The sequence below is a fragment of the Euphorbia lathyris genome, chromosome 9 (assembly GCF_963576675.1).
Source record: "Euphorbia lathyris chromosome 9, ddEupLath1.1, whole genome shotgun sequence".
NCBI lineage: Eukaryota > Viridiplantae > Streptophyta > Magnoliopsida > Malpighiales > Euphorbiaceae > Euphorbia > Euphorbia lathyris.
In genome coordinates this window covers 51,769,466-51,780,140 of record NC_088918.1, presented here as the reverse complement: position 1 = coordinate 51,780,140, position 10,675 = coordinate 51,769,466, and the positions used below count along the sequence as shown (strand labels likewise).

At 36.6% G+C, this 10,675-nt stretch overlaps 1 protein-coding gene across 1 annotated transcript; it reads right to left on the bottom strand.

Moving 5' to 3' along the window:
* Positions 1-800: 800 nt before the first annotated feature.
* On the bottom strand, positions 801-4,449 carry LOC136207124 (probable envelope ADP,ATP carrier protein, chloroplastic). Its single transcript, XM_065998404.1, has 10 exons — positions 3,995-4,449; positions 3,687-3,734; positions 3,240-3,302; positions 3,077-3,133; positions 2,891-2,974; positions 2,617-2,685; positions 2,428-2,540; positions 2,176-2,345; positions 1,378-1,456; positions 801-1,186 (listed from the first exon to the last, which is right to left on the bottom strand). Exons 1-10 carry the CDS (start codon positions 4,358-4,360, stop codon positions 1,072-1,074), a joined length of 1,164 nt encoding a protein of 387 aa, XP_065854476.1. The 5' UTR covers positions 4,361-4,449; the 3' UTR covers positions 801-1,071.
* Between the last annotated feature and the right edge of the window lie 6,226 nt (positions 4,450-10,675).

The window sequence follows — 10,675 nt, the reverse complement described above, 5'->3', positions numbered from 1 at the left end:
GGAGCGTGGAGGAGCTAATCCATGCGTGGAGGAGAGACCAACCAAGACGAGCCAAGTTCAAGAGCTCACCCACGCGGAGCGTGGGACATAACACGCGAAGCGTGGATGCGTTAAAGAATACTTCCTCTCCAAGTTCTTCAAGAAGAGCACAAGTGCTACTACCTTTTTATTATTGCTTTGCCACTATGTCTTAATTACCATGTTGCCACAACTTATTTTTGTTCCTTAGTTACCCCTTGCATTAACACTTCTAGTTGTAACCCTAGTCTACCCTTTGAGGTCTTTTCTTCTAAACTAGAGGTAGGTATAAAAGCCTTTCTTTTTGTACGAAAGAACAACTTTTATTGAATCAAACTTATAGCCTCCATTGGAGCTTGGATTTCTATCCTTTGGGTTTACTCAACCTTCAAGTTTTGCTTGAAAAGATTGCATTCTTTATCGGTTTATGATTAAAACCGTTCACATCGACTTAATCTACATCATAACTAGTTGGGCAGATTTGTTATAAACATTGGAATCTATACATCAGTACTGGCAGAACTCTGGGGACTTTATCCCGGGATGGTATTATCTTGGAAGAAAGGATTTCGTAGGATGATTTTTGAGCTTGACTCGAAAGTGGTTCGGCAGATAAAAAACCGTTTAGTTCTTTACGGAAGGGAAAAAATAAACTAAAGAAATAAATTAGAACCTTATGATGTTATAGCACATCTCTATCTCTATCTCTTTCTAAGAGTTAGGTTCAAAATCCAGTATTTTCAATCCTCAATTACAAATAATAATAATAATAGCAGAAGAAAGAGTGGAATGTCAGCCTCAATTGGCACAAAATGATAGTTTTACAAAAGAATAGCCTCAGGACAACATATACACCAGTCGGTAACTGTTCTCAAACATCATACAACTTCAATCATTGCACCAAACCAGACCATACCATAATTTCTACACAGATCATCTACTTCTAGCTGAACCTAACACCCGCTAGAAAAACAGGGCGACAATCTAGTGGTCAAAAACATTTATAGAGATATGAATATGCCCCTTTGGGATATCATACTTCTATTTGAATGTTCAAATGCTCTTACTCTGGTTTTCATTCTTACGGTTTTCCTCAACAATTTTCTGAAACTCTTTCTCACTGGTCGCAATTAGACGTTTCACCATGTCAAAGGCAGTAAGCCTAATGCTGCAGCAGAAAAGAAAAAAGAGGTAGGATTTATCAGGCAACTAAAGCAAGTCATACTTGTTTATCAACTAATTGCTTGTGCATTCCAGTTCAATTTAATGTGAAGTGAATTAGTAAGCCAAGATCCCTGTTTGGTAGGAAAAAGGTGTCTATTTTGTCAAACAAATTAATGGAAAAAGGTATATCTAAACCTGCTGTTTGGTAGGTTCTTTAAGGCATTTGGCACAAAACCCCTATACAAACCAACAACTCCTTCCCGTTGGATGATTCCTGCACCAATAAGATCAAGATTAGATTCAATAATTCATTAAGGAGTAAAATGATTTAACTTCTTTCTCAAACACACAACACAAAAATGGCACAAGGAATCGTTAATTAGATATCGGCAACATTAATCAACAGTTGAAACCGAACCCAAGAGTTCTTCATATGCAAGAGGTACAATGCAAAAATGGGTAGAGTCACATAAGAAATGTAAGGGGAATATACAATTCCGTAAAACTGGGAAATTGCAATATATTTGATCAATCAACATCTGAAGAAACCATTATACAATTCAGAGGCTTGAGAGCCAACAACAAATCTAAGTTGAGAAGCTAGTTTCATATCAGATATTAGAGACAGTGCCAGTAACATGTTCCTTCTTTGACTGCTGAAATAAGGATCTTATGTTGAACTTTTTACAAACCAAAAGATGGGAATTTATATAAACCAGCAAGGAAGATGGGCTCAATATCTATGTTGACTGGTCATCAATATTAGTCATGTTGTCACTCCTGTGATTGACTCAAAATCTATACTCCCAAAGAACACTTTGAATTTGAGAATTATGGTTCGCTGTCTAAGCCAATAAATGCATGCATTCACTAACAAGTGACAGAAGTATAATAACCATTAACCCTATAAATCTTAGTACTACTTTCAGAAAAAAAAAAAAAAAAAGATTTTAGAACCTTCCATGCACATTTATACTCCAGTATGTCATTTACCTGGAAACGCATCCAAAACTGTCTTATAAGGTGTTCCCTTCATTTGCATTTGTCTTCTAATTGTATCCAAGGGATAACATGTGATAGTTGCAACAGCAGCAGATGCCACAGCCGTAAGTAGAGATGCCTGAGCCGTCTGTCGATATTCCTCCGGCAAAGACTTCTTAACTCTGTAATCCAAAAAGAATCAAAATTTACAGATACCAATCTATTTCTCCTTCAGTTAAATATATGAGGCTTTGATTAACTCACAAGTCAAAAATGCAAAAGTTCACGGCAATGTATGGTGCAATGCCGATGAGAGATGGCCCTAGACCGTAATAAAAGGATTTAACTCCTTCCTCCCGTAACATGTTCAAGGCAATCTGGATAAATTGTTAGTATTCTCCTTTTTTCAAAAAGAGCATCTAGTCATTAAAAAACTCAAATGGTCACCCATACCTCTGACATAGTCTTATATCCTGGTTCAACTGCTAAGCGTAATCTTAGAACATCCAAAGGGTAAGTTACCTACACAAAAAAGAAGAGGTAAGAAAGAAAAGAAAAAACAACAGTATATGATCACACCTAATGCTAGACTCTCTAGAAAGGACTGAGACAACTAATTCATGTGTTATATTGGACGTGGATGCATCATCAATTAGGCAAATCAATGAAGCTCAGCAGATTTTCATATGATGAGCAGAAAATTCGCACACTCATTTGACTAACTTACAAAAGTAGACGTCATGCCTGCACATGCACCTGCAGCAAGTCTTCCAAGAACTGAGAGCTTTCCATCCTTTCCAGTAAATAGTTTCTAAAAACCCACAAGAACACCAGTCAAATATCTCAAAAAACAGTGAATCCGATAACATATAATACTGGGATCAGATTTGCTTCAATGCATCTTTACTGTTACCTTGTATGTTTCATAAGCGAAGAGCTGGACTGCACTATAAGGTATAATCCGAATAACCTGAAACATTTGGCAGATATTCTAGATGTAAAACTGCTTCCTGACTGCATCAATAATGCAAAATGAAAAATTTCAAGTACTAGGAGAGTGAAGAAAGCAAATGGACCTGAGGAAGGTTTCCTTTCCAGTAACCTTTTATTCCTTCTTCTTTCCCTATCAGTGCTATGGCCTGCAGTTCATTAGACGAGTAGGCACCATAAAGAAATCACTAACCATGCAACTGGATGCAAGGATTTGAAATCGATGCTAAATCATGAACAAGGTTAGATATTGTTCAGGGAAAAAAAAAAGAATGTGAAGAACGACTTCAATAAAATGCAGATTAGAAAACCTATAAAAAATATTTATTTCTAAATACATACAAATGCAAATTCAATTCTCGTTTTCTCTCATAAATCCAATCTCATTAGCATGTACAGTGAACCCGAACTGAAATTACGTCAATAAACCTAAACCAATCGAATACATAGCATAAAAATTCATCAAATAAGAAAGAACCTAGCATGAGAGCACAACCATATTTTCACGTCGTGTAAAGTGATCGTCAATTTACCTCGATGAAGCCAATTGCCTTTTGTTGTCCGGTCCGCACACCATGTGTCTATCAAAGAATCGCATTATTTCAAATTAGTAACCAACGTTTCAATTGAAGAAGAAAATAACTTAGTTGAATCTCTAGAATACACTAACATTGAATACTATTTCTACATTTTCTCGGCAAACAGGCAAATATAAATAAAGCTAACATGAGATTTAGAAAAAATAAAAAAATCATAGAATAACGACAAATTGACACCAAAGGTGAAGTGTACCAAAAAAAGTCAAACGTTATGAAATGAAAGGTGACTTATGAAGCAATACCTGCATAAGGAGTTTGATACGGTCAAGAGGAGCCGTGACCGTTTTAGCTGCAGCTCCAGCGATTGCTCCGGCAACGAAAATGGCGATATCTTTAGGCACAAAACTCAAAATAGCCAACGGATGATTCAAGAGCTGAGCCGAGCTCGGCGCGAAGTCAAATTTGTCTCCCTTCTCCGCCATTGAAACGGAAGCAAAATTAAGAAAGCCGGCATTTGTAAGACAACGACCAGAAGTAGCGTTGACACTATAGCTAAGGTGTGCGTTGTTCCAGAGCGGGCCGTGGTCTGCGCCTTCGAGGAGACCATACTGAGACGTTTTGAGGTCAGAAGTAGTTCGGAAGGTCAAAACGGGTCTCTCTTTTCCCATGTTTTGATTTGAATTTTACGAACAGAGAAGAGATAAGGCAATTAGGTGCTTGCTGGGAGGGAAGGAGGGAAAATAAGAGCAACTAACCGGAGAGGGGAACTGCCCTTTTATGTCTAAGCGTTCTTCTGATTCCATGCGTGCAGGTCTACAATAAGAACCTAATGTATACCGAATGATTTGACGTCAGCCATTTTCTCTCCGGGCCCACCCCCATTAGTAGATCGCATATCTTTTCTACTTTGATCTGCGCTGTTCGATTTATAAAAGTCCATCTTTCAACTTGTTTACAAAATGGATTAATTGCCATTAATCCATTCATTGGTATCAAAACCACATATCTTGTACTCCGTGTTTTTTTTCTATATCCATACATATGAAGAAATTTTGTGAGATCATTCTCAGAATGATTATATTGATGTGTTTATATATATTCTTGATTTTGTTCTTGGTTTTTTTGGTATAAACACATTGTTTTTATTAGTTTGATCTTCTTATCAATCTAAAATAAGTTTTTGATCCGATTAAGAAAATCTTATCAAAAATATGTTTTTGATCTTCTATAAACGATTGAAACTCAAAAGGAACTCATATTTTAAGTTTTTTCAAAATTGTTCAAAGTTAGAATCAACCTTGAGATGCGTGTTTCTCAAAAAATCTATTCACGGATTGAAAATGTCTTTTTAAATTCGTTTTTGTCTATTGTTTTTTTGCAAAAAAAATTTGGCACGTTTTTTCGAGAAAACTGCACCCACCATCGTATCCAGGATACCCCAAAACCCTAAGATCAACATATTACGGTAGCCGAACGGAGTTCGGAGGGCGGCGTGTGGCCCCCACGCGCCACCGTGTGAACGGCACGTGCGACACCTCCTGATGTATGTTTTCCCCTGTTTTTTGGTAGATTAACTCGAAATAATTTTTTGGACTTTTTGGTAATTTTTGGACTGTTGGAATATTTAATTTTACCGTATTAGATATTCTAAAAGGATAAAACTCAATGGAAATTGTTTTTTTTTACCAAAAATTAAGAAAAGTCAAAGTTTTATAAAATTATTATTGTGTTTTTTGAAGGTCCCCACTACAATCAAAACATGTTTTGATTGACGAAATAAGTTTATGTACGTGTACACTAACTTCGTTTTCGTTTTTTTGTTGATAAGTCAACAATGGTGGGAACTGTGTTCGTGCCAATTTTTCCTAGAACACCGGCCCAGAAAGCTACCTTGAAAAGATGCTTCACGAGGCTGGATAATTGCAAGATGACTACTTTAGCAAGATGGGATGATGCATATTCAATTGTGTGTCACCTGGTCAAGGTACAAAACCTGATGCAGTGTGTTGTTTGCTATAGTGGCCTTTCCATCGTTGCATCGATAGTAGTAATCTTCCTCGTTTTAGGGCTATGAGAAAATCTTTCTCTACTGTCCCAAGGCTAAGTCGAATGTATTTTCATAGTTGGTCAAGATCCCACATGAACTACAATCGATCTATCCGTATATTTCTGGATGACCTGGATGCCGGAGGAACCTCCTTCCCATTGGGGCAAGAAGGAATGTTGTTGAGATTAAAGAAGCAACTCCTGGCTTTGTGGTACAAAAGGGGATCTGATCACCTCTATGGTCACTTTCCTGGTCACATATGTGATGAAGTGATAAGGACGTTTCCGTGCGGGATCCATTATGATGGTTTTTGATAGCTCCCATTTATATAGGGTTTTTAGGATTAATTTAGATTGTTTTAGCTTAGTCTTTAGTTAATTTAGATGTTAATTTGGTAGTTTTTAGTCAAATTACGTATTTTCCATTATTTATGGCGTTTTCTGTATTTTCAGGTGTTTTTAGGACTATTTGAGCATTCCCGAACCAGACCGAGCCTTTTGGAGCAATTCCGGACAATTCAGGGACCGTCGGAGCACTTTTGGGACTCGCCAGGGACCATTAGAGCATATTTCGGAAACCCAGAGACCAAAACGGATAAAAACCAGAGTTCTGTCCCATTTTGGCACTTGTCTCGACGAGACACAAAAGCGTCTCGGCGAGACAAGGCCTGTCTCGATGAGACACATAAGTGTCTCGACGAGACAGGTCCTCGTCTCGATGAGACACTGCCTGTCTCGACGAGACGAGGCGGGAGAGGCGCAAAAACGCCTCTCTCTTGCTGGAATGTCGAATTATTATGCCCAAAAAGCCCCTTTTAATATAGAAAACGACCTTTGTACCCCCGGAGACATTAGGTTTTCTCCCTAACTCTATAAATAGGGAGCTAATCTTCATTATTCGGGAGGCGGATTCAATAGGGAGCCGTCGTAATGTAGATTTTTAGTTTTATTTCCTTGCTTTCTAGATTAGGTTTATTTTCTGTTTTGTCTTTTCTTTCAAGAACAATTGATGGGAGAAGTTCCTCATCTTCTATTTCTGTAATTGGAATCGGCAAAACGGGTTTTGGATTTCTATCTCTTTCCCTTTTATCTTTTGCGATTATATTTGATTGAAGCTTTTTCCATTATTCCTATTATCCTTTTTTCCATGATTGGTTTGTCTATGAACTGATCTCCATCCAATTTGGGATGGGGATGAAATTGATTGTATGAATATGTATGATTAGGGATTTAAGACCTTTGATTGATCAGTTTATGCATGCTTAATGCCTAGAGATTGTTAGGAACATGATTTATGCTAGAATGAACATTGATAATGATCAACTAGCCTGTTTATGTATATAATATGCTTAATGCCCGTGACCCTGACATTAAATAGGATTATAGATAGATGAGAACCTGACCACGGAATCGTCTATACCAAACTTGTGTAAACCTCACTTCGCTAGAGACCACTAAGAATGAGGCTTTGTGGCTGGGCTACGGCTTTAGCCTTAGTTGTCAATAAACCTAATGCTTTGCATGACCTAGGGTATATGCCTAATCAAGCCGTCACCCGAATGCATGTGAATAGGAAGGACAATTCTGATCAAATTAGTCTTTCACTTAGGACAATTACCTTCAATCATTGGTAAAACATAAATCTGAACTCCCTAAACCCATACATAAGATTTAATCAAAGGATTCCTCATCTTAGATTGTACCATCCATTAATTCACCTTCTACTCTGTCAATTGTTCACTTTATTTTGTTATCTTTATTGCTTTCAATTAGATTAATTAGTTATAAAAAACCCAAACATTTATCCAACCCTCTAAACAATTAGATCATTCTAGGTAGATTTGCTAGTTATAACAAATAGTCTTTGTGGTTCGATCTCGTGCTTAGCACAATATTACTTGTTGCGATAGGATACACTTGTCCTATTAAATGCTATATACTTTACGAGCATCAAGTTTTTGGCGCCGTTGCCGGGGACTATTTTGTTTATAATTAGATTAAATTTGCTTGGAACTATTTTATTTATAATTAGATTATATTTCGAAATACCCGACAACACCACCATCAAGTTTTTGGCGCCGTTGCCGGGGACTATTTCGTTTATAATCTGTGTAAATTGAATAGGTTGAAATAATTGTTTAGATTTGTATATAAAAAAATATTTTTTTTTCGGGTTTGTTGCATCGTCTCGTCGAGACACCTGTTTGTCTCGCAAGACACAAAACAAAACAAAAATTAAAAAAAAATATATAACATTTCCATTAATTTTTCCTTTTTTTTCTTCTTCTTTTCTTTTGTTGTTTTCTTTTTATGCTTATTTTTTTTTCTCTTTTCTAATAGCAGGACCCTATAAGCAAAACACTCGCCAATGCTAAATCGATTTCCAGGACATTCGTTTGGATCTCAACAGCTTAGCATTAGACATTCTGGGCTGGAGTGACAGCCACTCTGAGGGAGTTTTCTATCATATTTCTTTCCTTCACTTTATGTTTTGCTTTTATGGATTTCTTTTGAAGTAAATACATGTGTAAGTGTGGGGATGAGGTAATAGGATAGAAAGGCTTTTGATTCTTGCCATTAATTTTTCTTATGTTTTTGTTTAAATTTTAGGATTTCGTACTTTTTGTTTCTGTTTGCTTTTTATTTTTCTAGGAATAAAAAGAATCCTAGACAGTTGAATTTGATACATTTAGCTATCCCGACAATACAGTTGACAATGCGCTTAAAAATTTGCACATTCTAAATGAAATTGATGCATGAGAAAAATTTTGAACGTTTGAGTCTCCAAAGAGTATTATTTGCCTAAAATTGACATGGAAGGGAACGTTAGTTGAGGCTAGGATTGATACAAATAACCCTTCAATTGTGAGTTAGAGCCATAAAGATCAATATTTTTAGACTCATGATTAGGAACAATTGATCTCTTATGTGTGGGATTACATTTATTGTCTTTGTGCTCATAGGAATTGCATCCAATACTGGTTGAATTTTGTGTTTTTATTAAACTTGAAATGATTAGGCAACTTAGGTATAGCCCTTTGTGAAATTTAGCCTATTTCTTTGTTTAGCCAAAATCCCTTAACAAATCCACTAGATAAGCCCCTTTGAGCCTTTTATCCATTTCTTTGATCAACCCTGTTACAAACCTTAGCCTTCTTAAATATCATTTCTCACCCAAGTTAATTGACTCAATTTCGTTTTGATGAATCCTTAGACACACCTATCTTTCAATTTCCCGCTAGCAATCATTAAAAGGTTGTAATTTTAATAGAAGAAGCAACCTTTACCCAATTGAATTTCACTCTTTTCCCCTTCTATTCAAAAAAAAAAATAGTTAAAAACCAAATTAAAAAAAATAAATAAAAATAAATAATAGAGGAAAGGATAAAAGATGTGTTTATATTTTAGTTGCTTCCCGAATTCACAAACACAACCTTGAGCTTAACCCGTCTTATACATAGCGGATAACGTGTCCCTTTTGGATTCTGACTTGCTTGAGGACAAGCAAGATTTTAAGTGTGGGGAGGTGGTTTATAGCTCCCTAAATACGAAAAATGTGTCCTTTTTGCAAAATTTTTAACTATTTGAGTCATTAACTTTTTGTCTATAAATTCATTTTTTCCTACCCTAAACCTTTAGCCAATGTTACAACCCTTTAAAGACCTATGATTTTGTTTAATTTTAATGCATTAATTTTGACCGGATGGATAATGCAATCCCAACGTGACCACTTTGTACAATAACATGTAGAGCGTTTCCAAAAAAAAAAATTTACACCCAAACACTTGAGCGTTAGAGTGACCACTTGTGAGCTATCAATTTTAGTCATTTTCTTTCGTTTTCATGAAGTGTTGATCGATAAAACCAAATTAATCAGTTTTGGAGACTCGTCTGAGGTTCATTATGTTTTTAATTGCAAAATGAGTAGTCTGAACTGTTGTGAATAATAAAGTGCAGTAGATTCTTATTTTTGTAAGGGAGCTATTTGTTGATTTTTCTCTGCTTTGGATTCTATCTTGCTTGAGGACAAGCAAGATTCAAGTGTGGGGAGGTTGATAGCTCCCATTTATATAGGGTTTTTAGGATTAATTTAGATTGTTTTAGCTTAGTCTTTAGTTAATTTAGATGTTAATTTGGTAGTTTTTAGTCAAATTACGTATTTTCCATTATTTATGGCGTTTTCTGTATTTTCAGGTGTTTTTAGGACTATTTGAGCATTCCCGAACCAGACCGAGCCTTTTGGAGCAATTCCGGACAATTCAGGGACCGCCGGAGCACTTTTGGGACTCGCAAGGGACCATTAGAGCATATTTCGGAAGCCCAGGGACCAAAACGGATAAAAACCAGAGTTCTGCCCCATTTTGGCACTTGTCTCGACGAGACACAAAAGCGTCTTGGTGAGACAAGGCCTGTCTCGACGAGACACATAAGTGTCTCGACGAGACAGGTCCTCGTCTCGACGAGACACTGCCTGTCTCGACGAGACGAGGCGCAAAAACGCCTCTCCCTTGCTGGAATGTCGAATTATTATGCCCAAAAAGCCCCTTTTAATATAGAAAACGACCTTTGTACCCCCGGAGACATTAGGTTTTCTCCCTAACTCTATAAATAGGGAGCTAATCTTCATTATTCGGGAGGAGGATTCAAGAGGGAGCCGTCGTAATGTAGATTTTTAGTTTTATTTCCTTGCTTTCTAGATTAGGTTTATTTTCTGTTTTGTCTTTTCTTTCAAGAACAATTGATGAGAGAAGTTCCTCATCTTCTATTTCTGTAATTGGAATCGGCAAAACGGGTTTTGGATTTCTATCTCTTTCCCTTTTATCTTTTGCGATTATATTTGATTGAAGCTTTTTCCATTATTCCTATTATCCTTTTTGCCATGATTGGTTTGTCTATGAACTGATCTCCATCCAATTTGGGATGGGGATGAAATTGAT